Source organism: Paramormyrops kingsleyae, chromosome 17 (genome assembly GCF_048594095.1).
Source record: "Paramormyrops kingsleyae isolate MSU_618 chromosome 17, PKINGS_0.4, whole genome shotgun sequence".
Classification (NCBI taxonomy): Eukaryota; Metazoa; Chordata; class Actinopteri; order Osteoglossiformes; family Mormyridae; genus Paramormyrops; species Paramormyrops kingsleyae.
The window spans coordinates 24,814,201-24,835,542 of NC_132813.1; the positions used below are offsets into that span (position 1 = coordinate 24,814,201).

The 21,342-nt window shown below is 38.3% G+C and overlaps 1 protein-coding gene across 11 annotated transcripts in view; it reads right to left on the minus strand.

The window, feature by feature from the left end:
* The window catches only part of agfg1a (ArfGAP with FG repeats 1a), a 57,470-nt gene that overhangs the window by 24,898 nt on the left and 11,230 nt on the right, over positions 1-21,342 (minus strand). For all 11 annotated transcript variants that reach the window (XM_023796032.2, XM_023796030.2, XM_023796028.2 and 8 more), the window contains exon 2: positions 15,662-15,755. In XM_023796032.2, coding sequence (XP_023651800.1) covers positions 15,662-15,755 — 94 coding nt within the window. The remainder of the gene's footprint in view (positions 1-15,661; positions 15,756-21,342) is intronic.

Sequence of the window (21,342 nt, forward strand, 5' to 3'; positions counted from 1 at the left end):
ACAAGTTTTCGGTAGGTGTCTGTCTGTGTCTGTCTGTCTGTCTGTCTTCCACCAGCCAAGAACATCCATTTCATTTTCCATGACAGCCGTTTCAATGTAGCGAGTGACCTCGTCATCCTCCCAATCAGTGTGCTGTACATTTTCCCACTCGCTCTTTTTGCCGGAGGAGTGGGTTCGACTCCAGAGAGCTCTGGGTCTTGACACTCCACATCTAGTGCACCTGCAGCTACGGCTTGCAGAAGAGTTCGGGCATGAGTATGTACGGCATTCCTGTCTGAGTGTGACAACATTCTCAGCTGGTTACATTTTGGCCAGAGGAATGTTGCGATCCTGTGGAGGTCCTATATTATCACTTTACGCGCGAGCCAGTCTTCGTGCCGTTTACGCACGACAGCTTGCTGAGGGGAGTCCAGGGCATCAGGCTGACAGTGGCGTTTCAGTTTCTCACAGCAGACACATGCACGATTAAGGGTTGGATACTTGTCTCCCTCAAGATCCCGCTGTGCTTCAGAAAGTCTATCAAAAAGCCTAGTGTCTTGTGCTATTTTTTCCAATGCGTGCGCTCACCCTTCGTTCCTCCAGCTTTTCATGGAGCTCATGATAAATGGCCTGTATCGAAGTCAATGTGAGGTACACCTTACTGAACCGAGTGTCTCCCATTTGCAGCAATGTTGTTGGCAATTGCACAGCCAACACCGACTGTTTAACATACCTCACTAATGATTTAGCAGCAGAAATGATATCTCCTATGTCCAGAGCACCGTCGGCTTTGGTTAACTCGGCAATGTCGAGGCCATGGCGCAGTACCGTATTAATAACATGGTCAATGCAGTCAAATCTCTGGTATCGGTCACCCATACAATTTTGCTGAGAGAGGAGGCATCAAGGCCAAATTTTGTCACCAGTAGTTTCAGTATCTCCCGTCCGATATTTTCTCCAGTCTTTGTCTCTTCCAAAGGGAACATTGTAGCTGTCAGGGTTTTATTCACCAGTTCCATATCCTCATTTATGAAATGGCATGTGATTGTCAAATAACTAATTTTCCGATAATCCTCTGTCCACGTCTGTGGTTATTGCAACTGTGCCATCCTTCAACAAAGTCTCTGTTAAGCCACAAAGTAAAGTTTCTGTACTAAAGCTTCCCTCTTTTCTTCTGCCATGTCAGTGCACCTCTTCGCAATTGTCACATGGCGGGAATAATAGTGTTTATGGGAACCCTCCCATATGCAGCCCCGACATTAATTAGTTCTTGCGCCAGCTCTTCAAAACCCTCGCCATTTACGATATTAAAAGGTCTAATGTCTTTACAGCAAAAGCTGACACACTTCTCCATCACCGTTTGTTTCACCTTTGCAGGGATGGGTTTTGATGCTGTAACAAACAATTTGATTGGTTGATCCTGGACACTGGCAGGTGTTGAACAGCTTCGATCAACATGCCTTATCAGCGATGAATTCCCTGTCGTTTTGCTGTCGTACTTTAACAGAATGTCACATCTTTTGCATTTCGCAGAACCCACTGGCTCATTATTCTCATGGTCAAAACTTTTCCACACCTCAGACTTTACGTTTTGGTTGCACTGGCAACGAAAGCAAGCCAGAGGCTAGCCTCCGTTTCACCACCTCAGCATCCATTTTCGCAACTTTCTCGCGCTAATCGAAACGCATCACCTGACCATTCATTTACCGCGCAAGCCAGAGTGCAAGCCCTAGTCCGTGTAAAATGATGGAAATTAAGTCTGAAAGCGACCGAACCTGGCGGGTCCCGTCAAAGATCTTCAGCTCTAATAGATACATGCCATTTAGTGTCTTGCAGTAGCCTAGCCGGTCTGTCATGACTTGTACTGTTTTGCTTCATTTACATTCTATGATTTCTGCATCCCAAAATAATCACTGCTAATACTACGGTTAACCCTGTCAATTAGCTGCATCATCTTACATAATATGGTACATAATAATATAATTTTTGTTAAGATATTGTGTTTTGAGTAGGAAACTGGAAAATTTCACATTTGTGAAGATATTTTAACTTAAGGAGCTGAAAAGTAACTATAGCAAACAGAACTTATCTACAAATACAGTCTGCCAAATAAGCTAGTGGTGTTGCCACGAGTTGAGCCAACAGACACAAAGCACTGCTGACAAATCATTTGCTTTTGTCCAATAGTTTCTCTATGGAATCCAAAATATTTGCATACAGTGGAAGACAAATGTCTTTTTGTAACCAGTACTGGTCAAGTTTCTCCTTCTAAGTCATTTTTACAAAATTTCTCACAAACACGCCCCACTGCTTATAAGAACAGCAACACTCAAAACAGCAAGGACGAGAATGTTTATGATTGTCTCACAGAGCGCTTAAAGAGCTCATGCAAAGAGAGTATTAGTGAACTTTAGACCTCTTTAACATATACTAGACAATGAAGGAACACTACAAAGGAACCATTATTAAAACTGCAAAGCTTGCTAAGTTTGTTTCATATGATAAAAATGTTTAGCATTTACTTACTAATAGTCTCAAACCAGCTGACTATCATGGTCCTTGCAATGTGACAATTGCATGTGCATAAAATGCTGTGCTGATGTTAACAATGCACAATGTGCAAATCTAGAATTAAGGGCAACACAGTAGGTGTTGTCACGACTGCCGTGTTATGGTTTGTGGGGTTTGCATGTTTATTTCACATGTGAATAGTTTACACCAGGATACTCTGCTTTCCTTCCACTGTCAAAAAAAAAAAAATGTACCGTAAGTGAATTAGAAGTATCTAAGCAGTGTGCGTGTAAAAGGCTGGCACCCCGTTCAGGGATGGTTCCTACCCTGCACCACACTATTATTTGCTTAATCATCAAAATCATTAGATTACTTAATTAATAATATAATCGATAGTGACAGCCCTACTCTGATTCTTATATTTCCCAAAAAGACAAACTCAGACACACATTTGAGAATGGAGCTTGGAGTACGAGTGTAGGCTCTGGTTATTTACCCAGGGCCCCTGGAGCATTTTGTGAGACTTGTCTTAATGCAATTAGGTTCACCAGATCTGTGCCTGTTCTTTCATGTGTCACCACTAGAGAAGAAACAGTATGAAATTTAATATTACAATTATAATAAACAAAATTATTATGCTTTTCAGTATTAGCACAGTAATGTTAAAATCACAAATACAAATTAGCAGCATTCACATTTAGCTTGCATGAACATGAAAAAAAACACAGCTAATACCATATGCAAACATATGAAAACTATATCAAACATGTATTAACATTAAATATCTCCTTAGCGCTGTCACTGCTTTCCACCATGTTTTCACTGACAAAACAAATCCACATGTCTGGGAAACTGTTGCTAACTGGTTCATGCTGAATGGTATTTAAAAAGTTTTTCAAAGCATGGCAATCAACCATGGTTGTAATGATGATAAAAATTTGAAACTACAACACTATCGGGAATTTTACCATGTTTTCTCGTGAAACCGGTAACCGTTAAATCTCTAGTTACCAGTCACTACAGCAATGACAGGCCTTCATTCACATGCCACATCAATGAGTAGTGGAGGCCCAAAGCCCTGTCAGTGATTCATGGTTTTTCCCTCCTTGGGTCACTCTCAGTAGGTACTCACCATGGCTGACGGTGTACACCCTACAAGCCTTAAGGTTTCGGAGATGCTGTGACCCAGTGGTCTGGCCATAATGATTTGGCCCATATCAAGGTTACTCAACTCTTTATTCCAGCCCATTTCTTCGGTAGTCAACATGTTGAATGCGAATACAGAATGTTAGCTTACCTTCTAATACAGGGGTACCCAATCTTATCCACAAAGGGCCGGTGTGTATGCGGATTTTCGCTGCAACTCCCTAATTGGATTACTAATTAGAGGACTGATTGGCTGAAAGAATCCTCACACCTGGGTTTGAACAGCTGACCTACGAGTTATCCCAAAAACCTGCATAAACACCGGCCCTTTGCGGATAAGATTGGGTACCCCTGGTCTAATATATCCCAGACATTGACATTTACTAATTAGTCAACCTTATTCATTTCATGTGGAGGTGCTCATAGGTGATTCTCAAGAAATAATTAAAATATCGTGACAGTAAAGATTTTAAATATAAAACATATAATTAAGTCATATAATAATGTTTTGGCTCATCGTTGCATATAATGGTAATTAATATTATATGGGTATGATGTACCGTATATGGCTGTCTCTATCAATTATATCAGTCATCAAGTAATCTGACCATTCGAGTAATCATTTATAATATATTATATAATATTATAATACATTGGCACATGGCAAGAGCCAACCAACCATTGCAGGGTCACATACACTCACCTAAAGGATTATTAGGAACACCATACTAATACGGTGTTTGACCCCCTTTCGCCTTCAGAACTGCCTTAATTCTACGTGGCATTGATTCAACAAGGTGCTGAAAGCATTCTTTAGAAATGTTGGCCCATATTGATAGGATAGCATCTTGCAGTTGATGGAGATTTGTGGGATGCACATCCAGGGCACGAAGCTCCCGTTCCACCACATCCCAAAGATGCTCTATTGGGTTGAGATCTGGTGACTGTGGGGGCCATTTTAGTACAGTGAACTCATTGTCATGTTCAAGAAACCAATTTGAAATGATTCGAGCTTTGTGACATGGTGCATTATCCTGCTGGAAGTAGCCATCAGAGGATGGGTACATGGTGGTCATAAAGGGATGGACATGGTCAGAAACGATGCTCAGGTAGGCCGTGGCATTTAAACTATGCCCAATTGGCACTAAGGGGCCTAAAGTGTGCCAAGAAAACATCCCCCACACCATTACACCACCACCACCAGCCTGCACAGTGGTAACAAGGCATGATGGATCCATGTTCTCATTCTGTTTACGCCAAATTCTGACTCTACCATTTGAATGTCGACATCGAGACTCATCAGACCAGGCAACATTTTTCCAGTCTTCAACTGTCCAATTTTGGTGAGCTTGTGCAAATTGTAGCCTCTTTTTCCTATTTGTAGTGGAGATGAGTGGTACCCGGTGGGGTCTTCTGCTGTTTTAGCCCATCCGCCTCAAGGTTGTGCGTGTTGTGGCTTAACAAATGCTTTGCTGCATACCTCGGTTGTAACGAGTGGTTATTTCAGTCAAAGTTGCTCTTCTATCAGCTTGAATCAGTCGGCCCATTCTCCTCTGACCTCTAGCATCAACAAGGCATTTTCGCCCACAGGACTGCCGCATACTGGATGTTTTTCCCTTTGCACACCATTCTTTGTAAACCCTAGAAATGGTTGTGCGTGAAAATCCCAGCAACTGAGCAGATTGTGAAATACTCAGACCGGCCCGTCTGGCACCAACAACCATGCCATGCTCAAAATTGCTTAAATCACCTTTCTTTCCCATTCTGACATTCAGTTTGGAGTTCAGGAGATTGTTTTGACCAGGACCACACCCCTAAATGCATTGAAGCAACTGCCATGTGATTGCTTGATTAGATAATTGCGTTAATGAGAAATTGAACAGGTGTTCCTCATAATCCTTTAGGTGAGTGTATATGGTCAGTTTAAGGCACTACAAGTCATTTAAGTTGCATGTTTCTGGACAGTGGAAGGAAACTGGAGACTGCCATAAATTTTGATTGACATGCCAAAAAGCCATGCCCACACGGGATGAACATGCAAACTCCAAACCCAAAAAGCAGCGATGTGCAGCGACAGTACTACCTGCTGTGCCACTGTGCCGTCCTCACAGGCTTGCATGACGTGTGATGTGATTATTGACATGGCATTTCATGTACATGCAATTGTCACATCACAAGGACCACAATAGTCTGCTGGGTTCAAACCATCAATATGTTGCGCTAAAGCATTTTTGGTTAGTCATAAACAAAATTTAGCAAGCTTTGCAATTTTAACAATGGTTACTTTACAAAATTATTGAGTATACTATGTGTCAAAAAAATCATTTTTGCATGAGCTCTGCATGCAAAACAATCACTCATCCTTGCCATTTGACTCAGTCATAAACCGTGCGGCGTGTTTGTGAGATACTAAACAAACATGAGTGAAAAGACGACCAAACAAGAACTCGTCACAAAAAGATGTTAGCTATCTGCTGTATGGGAATATTTTGTATTTCATAGAGACAATATTGAGCAAAACCAAGCAATCTGGCAGCACTGCTTTGTGTCTGTTGACCTAACTGGTGGTATTGCCATTAGTTATTTGACTTTCTTTTGGGCCATATAGTTAATTTGCAACTCTTTAATATTGCAAAAACAATCAAATTCAGCCCTACTCAAAACACACTATGTTCACAAAAAACAATATTATTTGGTTAATATGTATCGTTATTGTGTAAGATGATGGGGTTAACTGACAGGGATAGCTTGTTTTAGGCATGATTATTTTGATGTGGAGGAATGGTAGAAAGTAGAGCTGGGCGATAAATCGATTTAATCGATTAATTCGAATTTACAGTTCAGGACGATGTGTTTTCATGAAAATCGATTTTATTACTTTTTTTTTTTTTACACACGAGTGCCAAGAGCGGAACTAATGCGACGCACCATTCTTCATGGGTAAATTAGCGCGGTGCACCCAAACACTGTAGCAGATTCACTAACAACATGGCAATGACAGGGGAAAAGCTGGCGCTTGTGCCCAAGAAAAGTGTTGCTACATCTGTAATATGGAATTGGTTCGGTTTTGCGAGGTCGGACACAGACCAAACAAGTCCTCGTTGCAAAGACTTTAAAAACTGTTGCAACCAAAGGAAGCAGCGCGACTAATTTATTCTACCATGTAAAGCAGAGGCACGCAGCGGAGTGGGAGAAGTGCCGCTCCCAGCGAAATGAAAATAGCCGCAGCACCAGCACAACAAAGTTAAGCAAGCAACCGTCCCTGACACATTTTCGAACTATGTGCCATATGATAAGAATCGGGCACGATGGAAGACGATAGCAAACGCTGTCGCGATGTATAGTGCAAAAGACATGGTGCCCATACATACTGTGGAAAAGCTGGGATTCATTAACATGCTAATAGTTTTACACCCGAAGTACGTACCTCATTTTTCTTAACACTGGCAATTTTTCAAAAGCTCAAGCCCAATGGCATAAAGTATTTACTTAATACCAAGCTGACATGATAAAATTGTGTTTTTTTTCTATTATTATTACAATATTACTTATTACTTTTATTTATGTTTGAGGGCGTATTGTGTTGTTGCCAGTTTGAAAATAAGCTATAGAGAAAGCTTTCTAAAAGTGTTTACAATGGCGTGGTCTGCCATCTCTTACAAGCAACTTTTATGGCTTGTCAGATTGCACTTTAACCCTAAAGTAAAAAAAAAAAAGCTAAATAAAGTTAAAACTTGTTTTGAACCATTTTTGTCATCTGTAGTTTGATTTTGAGTAGGGGAGGGGAAAATCGATTAAAATCGGAAATCGGATTTTTTGTGAAAAAATCGGAGATTTTATTTTTAGGCCATATCGCCCAGCTCTAGTAGAAAGTAAATAAAGCAAAATGATTTAAAGTCAATGTCATAACAAAGACTGGCTAGGCTACTCTGAGAGGCTAAAAGGCTCACGTGTATAGCTAACCTCGCATTATTGGGCAAATCTGTAAAAACCCAAATGTCTTCTTTAAAGATGTATTTGCATTTAAGTCGTGCTGTGGTGATATTTAAGTTATGCTTTGCAATGCTGACAGACAATTGCATTTTCATTCACTTTTAATGTGAAGTGCTTCTGGGGACTGGGATGGCCATTCTAGAATATTGCACTTGTGCCTCTGCATTAATTCCTTGGTAGATTTTGGACAGTGCTTTGGATCATTGTCGTACCGAAACATCCAACCCCGGCGTAACTTCAACTTCGTGACTTCGTGACTCTTGAACATTCTTGTCAAGAATCTGCTAATACTGGGAGGAATTCATGCAGCCCTCAGCTTTAACAAGGTTTCCAGTACCTGAGCTAGCCACACAGCCCCATAACATGATGGACCCTCCACCAAATTCTACAGTAAGCAGGAAGTTCTTCCCCTGGAATGCCGTGTGTTTTTTTTGCCATGCATAGCGCCTTTGGTTCTGACCAAATAACTCTACCTTAGTCTCATGTGTCCTGAGTATTTTTTGCAAAATGTTTCTGGCTTCTCCAGATGTGCTTTTGCATACCTCATGAGACACTTCTTGTGGTGAGTACTCAGAAAAGGCTTTTTGTGCATCACCCTTCCGCCGAGCTGTTCCCGGTGCAAAGTGTGCTGGACTATGGAATGACACCATCAGCAGCTAGCTGTTGTAGCAGCTCTTTGGAGGTGGTCTGTGATTTGTTAGCGACCTTTCTTACCAGCCTTTGCAGGTGCCTTTCAGATATTTTTCTTGGCCTACTACATCTTTCCTTCACAAGGACTGTTTCTGTGGCCTTCCATTTCCTCACTTTATTTCTGACTGTGGAGACAGACAGTCCAGACCTGTGATCATTTCTAGTACCCTTCTAATTCATAATGACAAATTATCTTAGTTTTTAGGTCAGTAGAGAGTTCTTTAGAAGTTCCCATGTGGCCACTGTCTAAGAGAGATCCAAGGACAAGCTCAACTAGCAATTATCTATGTTAATTAACCTTTTTCATGATTGGTTGCATTTGTCTTTGTAGTTAAAGCTCTAAGGAGCTAATCAAAGCAATTTTGTGCTGCAACCTGTCAGCACTGAATGACTACACGTCTTCAAATTAATGCAATTAAACTTTTGCACATCCCATTTTTTACATTTTATTTTATTTCATGCAAATCAATAATGCTCTGATAATAATGCTCTGTCTACATTTCTCTAGACCAAAAATGGCATATTTCTGTGATCTTCTCTTATTTACAGAGCAAATTATCATGCAACCTCAGAGGGGTACCTAAACTTTTACATAGCACTGTATGTTTAGATGGCAAATGACTATGTTCTCAAGTTGACTGCTGCAGTCACTTTTTCACCCTCTGCTGTCCCTAGTTGCCGATGTTTCAGTCCTTTGCTGCCACCTCTCACTGGAGTTTCAGTTTTGGGGCTATTTGTGTCTGGTCTATCAGATGTAGATTTTGATCCACATAATGTTTTTGTGAAATAAGATCCATCGAAGATCAAAAAGAGAAAATAGAATAATAATATCAAACGGGGTTATCCTGTTCACAAGGTCAAGTTTTTGGTGGGATTTGTCCCAAAATCTGAACAGGTCTAGATCCTCACCCCATAAAACATGTCTCCAAAGTTATGCATCAAATATAATTTGAGTTATACTGAAAAGATCAAGGGTGTGAAACTACCATTTTTCTTTTATGCAGAGATGTTTTCTGGATGATTAGTCTCAAAATTTGAACATTTTCAGTTTAGTTACCATTCCATGTGCCTGCAAAGTTTGAGAAAGATTAATAAAACACTTTTATAATTACTGTGTTCACAAGACCAGGCACCTTCAACAGGTGAGTTCCTTCACTGCCATATAGCACTGCTGCTTCTTTTTAGGGTAATAAGTCTCAAAAATGATAATTAGGTGTAGATCATCCATAACATGTTTTTGTGAAGCAGTAATAAGGTTCATGAAATACTTCTTGACTTCTCACATTCACATGTTCAACTGTCATCTGCTATCATCCTTCCTATTGCTGCCACCATGTGGTACTGCTTCAATTTTAGGGCATGTTCACGTTTCTCACCTCACCCATACAATGTGTGTCTAAAAAGTTTGAAGTATTTGAATGTATGTCTTTTTCAGTTTTCGCTCTAAGATGTGTCAAAACTAGCCTTTTCTATCATTATATGGTGCTGTTTCAATTATGGGTTGATCAGTCTCAAAATTTAAGCAGTTCCAGTTCCTTTGCATTGTTTGAAAAAATATCCGTCATATAATTTTTTAAATCCAAGCAGATTTCCAACTAGATGCTGTCGAAATGATGGCAAGGTATTCCTCGGACAGCCCAGCCCTCCCCCCCCCCCTTTGTGAATATTATGAGTATTTGATGGATCTTATTACTACTGAAACAGATTCTGATACAAGAATTCTTTTTACTTTAATATTTTACTATAATAAATATATACACAATATATAAATATTTGTACTTTATATATTCATTTTTTTTAACTAATAAATACAAATAAAAAAAGAAATTGCCCCCAAAAAAATCTTTAATTAGGCTACTATAGAAACATAAACAACATAATGCTCCACCTTGTTTGTACATCTTGTGTTAAGTGTTTTTGAGGCATTTGCAGCAGTTTGAATATTTTCCAAGTACACATATGCAAGTGGCGAATGTTTAAAATGCCCCACAATTTTTCCCCTCTGGTAACATTGTCACTTGTTTTAACACTTTGTTGTGATAGCAGCCCCCCATGTATCACAAGCTGTAGCAAGTGCATAAAAAAGCCCACACTATCAACTCCAAAATCATCCACTGCTTTTTTTATACTACTCCCGTTGTCTTGCACAATTGTGTGTGTTTTGTTTAGTGTGATTTTCCACTAAACGCTACTTCCATCTCTCAAAATTGCAAAGGTATGCACATAATGTCATAGCAGGAGGATGCCATAGCAGGTGGAAGTCACTGCGCTCACACCTACTGAGTGGTGAAAAAACTGAGTGGCAGCATTAGCGTTCAGCTTGAATGCCACAAAATGCACATCTAAAATGGGAAAGAGCTGTCATGCAGTTGATTGTACAAATTGATTTAACAAGAAATAGGAACTATCTTTTTACAGACTGCTGAAAACTAAAAATCATCTAATAGGTATGGATCAGTGCTGATACTGATCCGAATATCGGATCGGTGCACCTCTATTTAATTCTGAGAAAAATTCCCCCAAAATGAAGCAGCAGCACTAGGTGGGAGGATAGAACGGAAAGGGCAGCTACAGAAGACACTTGATCTGGTGAAAAATAAAAAGTATTTCATGAATCTTTTTTTAAACTTTGTACAAGTCAGTGGTTCTCAAACTCTGCGGTTAATATGCTGCAAATACAGTCAGTAATATTCATTGTATGTTAGTCAGACAGAAAAGGCAGATCTCAGATAAGAACATCCATCCATTATTTCATCCATCTTCTATACCCGCCTATCCTATTCAGGATTGTGGGGGTCAAGAGTCTATCCCCAGAAGTTACAGTCACAAGGCAGGGAATAACCCAGGATGGGCCACCAACCCATGACAGAGTACACACACCATTCACACTACATGGAAGATATCACTGTGGTGTTCATATCTTCTGAACAGTAATATAATTAGTGTGTGGAATTTGGTAATAGAAAACAGTTCCTAAACTGCTCCCTACAAAGTCTGTGGATTATCATGAGTAACCAGGTCATGACTTCTTGTAAGAGATATTGCTGTTGAATTTTTCTATTGTATTTTTTGGCACTTCAATCACCGCAAAAATAATGATATCCAGTCCCATTATATTCAGAAGACTGACATTTCTACAGCTGATATCTGCGAAACAAGGCAACCTCCAACAGAACAAGCAAGATGGATAAATAGCACTAAAGCCCCTCTAAAACACCTCTTTTTCTGTTTTGGGGTGAACTGTCCCATTAATGTTGATGAGTGCACGGCAGAAATACATTTTACAGTTTTGGGTGCTCATGTGTTTTTCTTTTTTATAGCAATATCTGTTGTGGTGTAATTAATACCGGTACTGAGAAAATGTAATACCAAGCAGCTTTCAAAAATGTAGTACAGTACTGTGTTGGTTTTTCAGTACCAGTATCGTGTGTAATAATAGTTACCACTGTAGCCTCACAATTTTAGTGTTGTGCGTTCAACTTCCATACTTGTCTCAGGGTGTGTGTAATTTATGTTCTTGCCATCATTGCACAAATTTTCTCCATATATTCTGGTTTCATCCCAGTCGAAAAACAAGTTGTGAACTAACTTCTCAAAACTGCCCACGGCATGTAACTAGGTATCTGAGCACATAACAGATGGAGAGCACACCCAGTATGTGTCCTGCTTTCTTCCTTTTGCTTCTTGGGATAGGTTCCAGGCTCATGTCAACCTTGCACAGGATATGTGGAGAAGGATTGATTAACAAAATGTCCAAGATCTAGAGCATATCTCGCTGGAATTGTTGTGACAACACCTGAAATGTGTAATTTCTGGATGACAGCCCACAACGGTGGAAGCTGGTAAATATACAAAACTTGCAGAAAAAGTTGCTAAATGCAGACAAATGGTTGTAAATGATGTAGCACTAGCTATTGCATTCAAAGATTCATTTACAATATTAGTTGCAATAACATGTTTTAATAGTTCTCCAGTTTTAGTGTGATTGCAGATATGCTCACAAGATGTTTTTATTAAATGATAATACATGAGGACAAGGCAAAGTGGATGAAATTTTGAAATGCAAATGTTTTCAGAAAAAAATTTGTGCTGGTAAAATCACGATTCTGCGGAAAAAGATTTTAAACATTATCTAATATTAAGATTTTATATAGACTTCATATTTCATCACATGAATTATGTTAAAGGGGCTTACTGAAAGCAATACTTTTCAGGTAATTCTCAATTTTTCATTATGTTTAACAACCCAGAGAGCCAAACAGTTGATTAAGAATGACAACCTTTAAATTAACAACTTTGCAAGTAGGCAATGTAGGAAAGTCCAGGAGTAGCAAAGGATGCACTCCACTTTTTTGACAAAGACCTTTAAAACATTTATAGCATCAGTTTATCTAGAGCAGGCACAGTGCACCCTGCACTGAGGCAGAAACACAAGTTCAGTGATCATGGACTATTAAGGGGAAATTTTGCCAGTATGAGATGCCAGCTAGAAAAAAAAATGTGCTACCAAAAAACAAAATAATAAATAGGTGCTGCTGGCACAACAACAATGTATTCCCTGGGCCTTCCCATTACCCCCTCCCTCCATGTAATCCCCCACTCCAAGCACACCCCCAACTTCTACGTCTACCCCTCCAACACTACACTTGGGCAGCTCACCCAAGATAAAATTTGCCAAACAAAAATGCCACTGCATACTGTGAATATTACCTCCCAAGCTTACCCTAACACTTCCCCTAACTCTCCATAAAATCCTTATTAAATCCCCAATTTGTGAGACTTGTCCAGTCAGGTTCACCAGATCAGCGCCTGCTCCTTCATGCACCATATTGACTAGGACTAGGGCTAAGTAAAATGATTAATTTCCCCCAAAATAAATTTTGCCAAACAGCTACAGGACAGAATACTGATATAATTTTTCGCTGTTTTAATAGCGGTGCACCAATATGGAAATTTCGACTGAAACTGAAAAATTCAACAGCAATGTCTCTTACCAGAAATCATGAACTGGTTATTGAAGATAATCCCCATACTGTGTAGTGAGCAGTTTAATGGACAAACTATTTTCTTCTACCAACCTCCACACATCAATCATATCACTGCGCAGAAGATATCAACATGGTGCTGGTGCTTGTCATTCATGATTTTTGGTAAGAGACATTGATGTTGAATTTTTCAAATGTATTTTTCTGGTGCTTTAAGCACCACAGAAAGAATGCCATTCACTCCCATCCTATTCAAGAGAAGCCCAAGATTTCTTAGGTTAATATCTTCAACTCCCAAGAGAACAACCTAGATGGATATATAGCCCCTCTAAAACATAACTTTTTCAGTTTTGGGGTGAACTGCCCATTCAAGAAATACCTTTATTTTGCTGGAAAGAAAGCAAAATAAAATGTGACATTTCTGGACAAAGAAATAAATTAAATCTGAAGTACATTTCCTTACCTGTGACACCTACTTTTAGTAAATGCGCTTCCTTACAAACTAGTTTTGTAAAACAAAGAGAAAAAAGGCAATCATTTGTCTGCAAAAAGCAAATTCACGAAAGCTAATCCAATTTCACCTCACTTTTACTGAATAACTGCAACTGCTGCCAATGTACTGCTGTCATTCTGCTGACAAACTTCAGTAAAACTAACTTACACAGCGACTTCCCCAAGCCAAAAGACCCAATGCTCCAGTAGTCTAATCAAAACATAAACTGACATTTACATATACTGGGGCTGAAGAGAAAACAGGGTCAATTAGTCCCTGGAGCAATTCAGGTTAAGGGTCTTGCTCAAGGGCCCAACGATGAAGTCACTCTGCTAACATGAAGTCAGATCCGTGATCCTTCCAAAAGCACACACTGCCTTAATCTACTATATTTAATAATACTGATCAAACAATCTGTTGCCTCCCTGACATAAACACATGCTTTCACGTGGTTTATCATCTGGTTCAGCAGCAGACAGACCAAAAAACCCTCAAAAAAAATTTTATATGATCAAAGCATGCATATCAGCACCTGTGAAAACCTAATCCTGTCTGTTACATCAACCATGCAACCAACCAGATCTCTGAAAATATCCCAAAGTGAGAAAGATATTGTCAAAGCAACCAGAACTGGACACAAAGCACATTTACAAAATTCTTACATGAGGCCAATCAAATGGAAAATATTTTGAAAATGGCATCATTCAGGAACATATATGGTCAAGAATGTGGAATTCATTTAGCCACTTAGGCTACATGCAATGAAACATATATCACATACAGAGAAACTAAATTTATATATGTCTTCCATGAGAGCCAGATATGAAAATAAGAAAAGTGGTGAGAAAATGAAGGAGAAACATTTACATTGTTTAAGGTAACAGGGTAGGTTCTGCTTAAAACAAGAGATGGGCATTTCAGGCAGAATTACTATTCAATTTTAGGAAGTCATTATTCAAATAATATTCGATTTTCCCTGGGCCCTCCCTACAATCACAAAAGAAAAAATTAACTGAATCCATAGAAAATGAGAAATTACTAGTTGCTGCAAAAGGATTACATAAAACATTTAAAGGTAGCTTGAACAAATTTAACCGAAACAAATTTAACCGAAGAGAGAATTCAAGCACAGTAACATACAACAATGTTTATTCGCCTGTACCTTGAGCGATTTCTTTATTTTTAGCAGCACAATCCTAACAAAGCTCCTCTGGCTTAAAGATTACTACATTATTTTATTTCCTAACAAAATGAGACATCATTCGTTGCCCACAAAAGGACAACTTAAAACATTGAAAGTAACCTTGAAACTATGGCTGAACAATACTGGAAAAATTCACGCTGTCATATCTGAAATCATCATGATAAATATTACGATATTTATAAAAGAAAATAAGGGCTGAAAATTTACTCAAAATATACTATACTAAATATGCCAAATAGAACTTTTGGTAGGTTATTACGTACCGACAGATTCAGTCTTTACTGATAAAGGCATGTCAGTGGTTCACATTCTGGTTAACTAACAAAAAGTATCTACTGATGCAATGACAATTCACTCTTTTTTAAAATCTTAAGAACAAATTTCACCGAAGATGAATTTCAAGAACATTTTTAATGACAACCTAAATGTATAAATAAAATTAACAGCAGAAGCATAATCAGATTATCTTACACTTGTTGCCACAAGTGGCACCAACAGACAGAGCAGTGCTAGCAAATCATTGCTTTTGCTCACTACCATCTATATGTAAAGCTGGTACAAAGAACGACTAGTGGTGATTATTTCTTGTTTTCCTCATTCAATTTCTCAAACATACCAATTTTTTCCCCAAATACAACTTGACAAGTATCCAGCTCTTACCTCATTGCCATGTTTCTGCAAAAACTCGATTTCTTGCTGTGTGAAGGTCGTCATGGAAATGGACTTCACCCTGTGTGGAGGGTTCAATCCTCGTCTTAAAGAGAGACAGAAAGAGCATATTAATACACCACAGTAAAACAGAACATATAAAGATACAGTTGAAACCAAATATTTACATACACTTCAGAAAAAAACAAAAACCTTTTTTTTTTTTTTTTTTACTGTCAAACATTAAATCACAGTAAACTTTTTCAGTTTTAGATCTATAAATATTAATGTATTTTTTTGCATTTGTTACATGTCAGAATAGAGAGAGAATTTTCTGGATTTTTTTTTTTATTACTTTCATCAGCCAAAAATTTACATACACTTCCTTAGTATTTGGTAGAATTTCCTGGAATTTTCCTGGAAGTTTGCTGGAATTTTGGCCCACTCCTCTTGACAGGACTGGTGTAACTGGTTCAGGTTTGTAGGCCTTCTTGCTCGCACTCACCTTTTCAGTGCCACCCACAATTTTTCTATGGGATTGAGATCAGGGCTTTGTTGTGGCCATTCCAATACCTTGACCTTGCTGTCCTTAAGCCACTTTGTCACTAATTTGGAGGTATGCTTGGGGTCATTGTCCATTTGGAAGACCCATTTGCACCCAAGCTTCAACTTCCTGGCTGATGTCTTCAGATGTTGCTTCAATATATCCACATAATTTTCTTTTCTCATGATGCCATATATTTTGTGAAGTGCAAAGCAGCCCCACAACATTATACTACCACCACCATACTTCACAGTCGGGATGGTGTTCTGAGGCTTCAAAGCTTCCCCCTTTTTCCTCCAAATACAGTGGTACCTCAGAACTCCAACTTAATCCATTCAGAACTCGGGTTCGAATCCTAAAAAGTTTGAGTTCTGATCGAATTTTTCCCATAAGAAATAATGGGAAACCAATTAATTGGTTCTTGGCCCCCAAAAATACACCTAAATATGTTTTTTTGTAGCATTTAAACAAAATGAACAGAATAAAACAAGATGAGCATATACTAAACCCATCTAAGCACATTTATCAAAACAGTAATTTGTAAAGTAATGTATCCAAACAATGTGTAAAGTTATAATATTTATTAAAAAAAACCAATGACACCTTTTTGATAAACCCAGACACAACACTACTACCTTGAGTCATACTAAGGGTTTGTATTTAATGTAGGAACAAAAGCAAAACATTTTTTAAAAATGGGGGAAAAAATTGAGAGTGTATGCCATGCAGTCCATTGTTTGTTTTTATTATTACTCTGTATTCGTAAATTTGTTTGGAAATCGCAAACTTGTAGGTTGTAACATTTGTACAACTATCACGTAACTTTCTGGTGAGCAATGACTATCAAAACGATATAAAGTACAGTGTATTACCTGATATTTTCAATAAAAAAAAGCACTATCACCAACAAACAATGCTATCACAGCGAATGCAAGGCTGAGACTGAAGCTAGAGATGGGCGATCCACGTTTTTTCAGTTCCGATCCGATTCCGATACACAACTGCTGATACCGATACAGATTCCGATACAAGAGCTCTTTTTACTTTGTTATACTTTACATATTATTTTTTTTAAGCTAGTAAATACAGATGGAAAAAATGTATGACAAAAAATATTTAATTAGGCTACTACAAACATACATAACGTACTGTTCCACCTCATTTGTTTTAAGTGTTTCTGAGGTATTTGCAGTTCAATATGAATATCTTCAAAGCAAATATACACAAGTGGCGAATGCTTAAAATTTTAACAGTTTTTCTCCCATTGGCATCAGCGCAGTTACACTTTTGTTGCGATGGCAGCCCCTCTTGTATCTCAAGCAACGAGTTCGCAAAACAGTCCAATTAAGTTAGCGACTCCCAAATCATCCATTGCTTTGTTTTGTCTCGCAGTTGCGTGCGCTTTGTTAAATGGGATTTTCCATTAAACGCTATTCCCACCTCAAAACCTTATTTTACATAGATTGCAAAACGCTGTGCTTCCGATTTCTGTTAAAAGCCTAAAATACTCCCAGATCGTCACGTCTTATCTTACGCTCCTCGTACTGCGAAGGGTATGCGCATGACCTCACAGCAGGCGGAAGTCACTGTACTCACACCCACTGAGTAGCAAAAACGACTTAGGGGCAGTGATAGCGTTCGATTTGAATTCCGCAAAAACACACATGTAAAATGGGAAAGAGCTGTCGTGCGATTGATTGCCAAAAACTAAATAAGTAAGTATAGGACGTGGATCGGTCACGCATGGCCGATTCCCGATCCGTCAAATAGGTCTGGATCGGCGCCGATACCGATCCGAATATCGGTATCGGTGCATCTCTAACTGAAGCGTTACCCTTTGTTTCCACTAAGACAGATGCGTGCGCTTCTTGTTTTGATGCCGAGCACACGTCATCACAACTAAACCAATGGTTATTCATTTTCTCACGCTGCGGAATTGTGGGTAATCTTCTCCCATGCTCGGTCTCAGTCAGCATGCCTCACTCGTATAGTCAAAATTTAGTAGAAAAGCACCACATGAATAAGGGCGTAGCAGTGCGAGCGATGAATCTGTTTAACGACAATGCAATGTCCACATTTTTGCTAAATCGAAAAGGAGGCAAGAGGCTGTCATTGGATGGGTTCCTTGTTAAAGTCGCACAAACAGAAAAAGATTCCAGTGAGCCAACAGATAGCAGTGATTCCGTTAATTATAGTGAAAGTCGTCCTACAAAATTTCCCTCCTCTTCTCCTCTCTCGTCTCCCTCACACCATCCACGATTCTTTTCAAAGGTAAAGCACAGGTTAATTTGTTTTTACTTTATATTTTGTATTAATAATTTTTATATGAATATTTTTGAGTTGTGGAACGGATCATATGAGTTTCCATTATTTCTAATGGGAAAATTCGCTTTGATATACGAGTGCTTTGGATTACAAGCATGTTTCCGGAACAAATCATGCTCGTAAACTAAGGTACCACTGTATCTGGTTTCAACTATACACTAGTACAGCCTCTACCCATGTTATGTTCCAATAAACCTATCATAAGGCGAAAATGCATTTTTAACACAGTGCAGCACATGTACTGAAATTAATTGCAATAAACGATAGATTTGTCATTTTATGCCACTGATATAATAACATAATAGCATAATAATTCAAATACGGTCAAAGAGCAATGAACTATTCTGCAGAATATTCAGAGATTAGAATTGAAATGCAAAATGTAAATGTAAAGAAAACCACACATCCAAAAAAATTGATAAAATAGACTCAGGCTCTATTACCAAAAACTGCATTATATTTTGTGAAGCTTGCTCAGTGATGCAAATGAACCTCAATCTTTAATCAGTCAGGGGAAAAGTAACAGGAAGTCAGCCCAAAGAATGCATATAAATACCCTTTATTCCCTCTATGATAAGAATGATAACAAAAATGGCTAGCAGATCTGAAGAATGGTTGACTGAGAAAGTTTAGAAATACCAACATTTACACAATTCCTTGCTACAAGAAAGACTCCCAGATAGCTACAAACTAAAATAAAATATTTGTACTGCAGTGCCATATACTTGTGAATGTTTCTGCATCAGTATTATCATCATTTAGATTTTTTAATTTAGTTCTTACTTTTTAGTTTAATTTGAAATCTAGTTCAGTTTTAGGTATGGTTTAATTTAACATTTTTAATTATGGTATGCATCTATTTAGTTGTTATATAATTATACTTTCGGTTTTGGAAATTTTATTTCTTGGGGTAAATGGAAAATAGTAGGACTTTGATGGCTACTCCAAAGTGTCGTGATATGGTGCCGCTGGCAATTTCTTTGAAGAGCATTACATGAGACGCCCAAAGATAAATCATTAGGCCTAATTCAGCTAAATAGTATCTAAAAACCGTAAGGACAAGTTCAGTTCAAGTCAATGAAATTTTATGTGCATTGTGCATTTTCACAACAATGTCTCAGAGCACTTTACATTATCCCTGCCCAAAGTTCCCAGTGAGCAAGTCAGAGACAACAGTGGCAAGGAAAAACTCCCTAAAAGGAAGAAATCTTGGGAGGAATCAGACTCATAGGGGGTGCCCATCCTCCAGGGGCTGGCAGAGGAAGTCAAATGAACAAGCTGGCAAAATCCTAATTTAAACAGTCCAAATTTTAAGATTTGAGTCTCTGTAGTTGATGGTTGTTTCTATTTTATCTATTCTATTTTGAAACCAGTATTTATAGTTGTCATTTAGTTGTGGTTTTTACAGTTTGGTTAATGATTATAATCTTGCCTTGTGTACTCTAACTGCATAGTCTATGGGTAGTTATAGTAAAATTTGGTAACACTTAAGGCCATGTTTCTAGTCATTTATACATGCATAACAAATAATGCATTCATAAAGCACTGTAAACATGGCTATGAATATGTATCAAAAGGCATAACACATTACAGAATGTGTATTATGCATTATGAATGCTTTATGAAGATCTCATCAATGCATTTATATTGCAGTGTAACGGTTGGTATAAGTATTAAGGATGCTTTGTTGAAGTATGAATCAGCCCTGAGACACATTTGTGATGCAGAAAGCAGACAAGAGGGCAGAAGCAGGACGACTGGCTAAAAAGTTGGGGGCATTCACTTGTATGTTAACACAATTTGCCAATATCGAGGTCAGAAGACATTATCGAGGTTTAGTCCATGTCATGAGATAAGTTGATAATGTAATTATCATGACAGATCTATGTATAAACACTCCATAATATACAAAGACTTGCTGCTTTTACATGTTTTCAACAATAATTCAAAAGACGTATCTCTTATGAACGAATTAATTTCTGCATACCGTCACCTTGGCCTTCAGCAGATAAAACATCAAAAACACACCATCAACTAAATGGAAAAACCACCACAGACATAAGATTTCCCCTTTCTTGCTTAGCACACATTCTAACGTAACCTGTAAAATGAGCAGTGGTCACTAAATTATGCATTTTGCTATTCATGGTGTTGACCTGGTTAGGTTCAAGAATTACTTTAATATGGACGTTCAACATGCAGAATAAGGACGAAAGAGAGAAAAAAAAAAATATGTGCACACAACAGCTCCATTACGAGACTAGTGAGAACAAATACCAAGGGCCTGTATCACAACGCTGAATTTTAGCATTAGCAAGATAACTTGTTAGATTTAAGATTCTTTACGGGAGTTTCTGAAGGAAAAAATCTGCATCCATACTATTGTTATCACTAGCATAAAAAAAAACCTTGTGCATCCACACTGCCCTATATAAAAGGCAAAAGATGTAGCCTGTGATGCATCTTAGCCTACACTTGGCATGTGCACTTACCAACTTTATATTCTGTTTGTGGTAGCTTGAGGAAAACACGTCATTTGCACATTCTTTGTCCAACCAATTTTTTTCTATAATTCAAGAAGTGGCTAAGAATATATTTTCAATTATTTATTTTGACTTTGATTTGTAATAAAGTTCAGTTTTTCTAAACGCATGGCTGTTGATTAATCTTAAACATAAACATGTGTTTAAAGTAAATGCATGTATTTTATTTAGCAAGAGCAAAACATCACAGTACTGTAGTGTCACAAACACAAAGTGGTACATAAAAGAAGCTAAGTTACCAATATCCACAGCTTGTCATTTTCCTATATGTACTGGCGTGA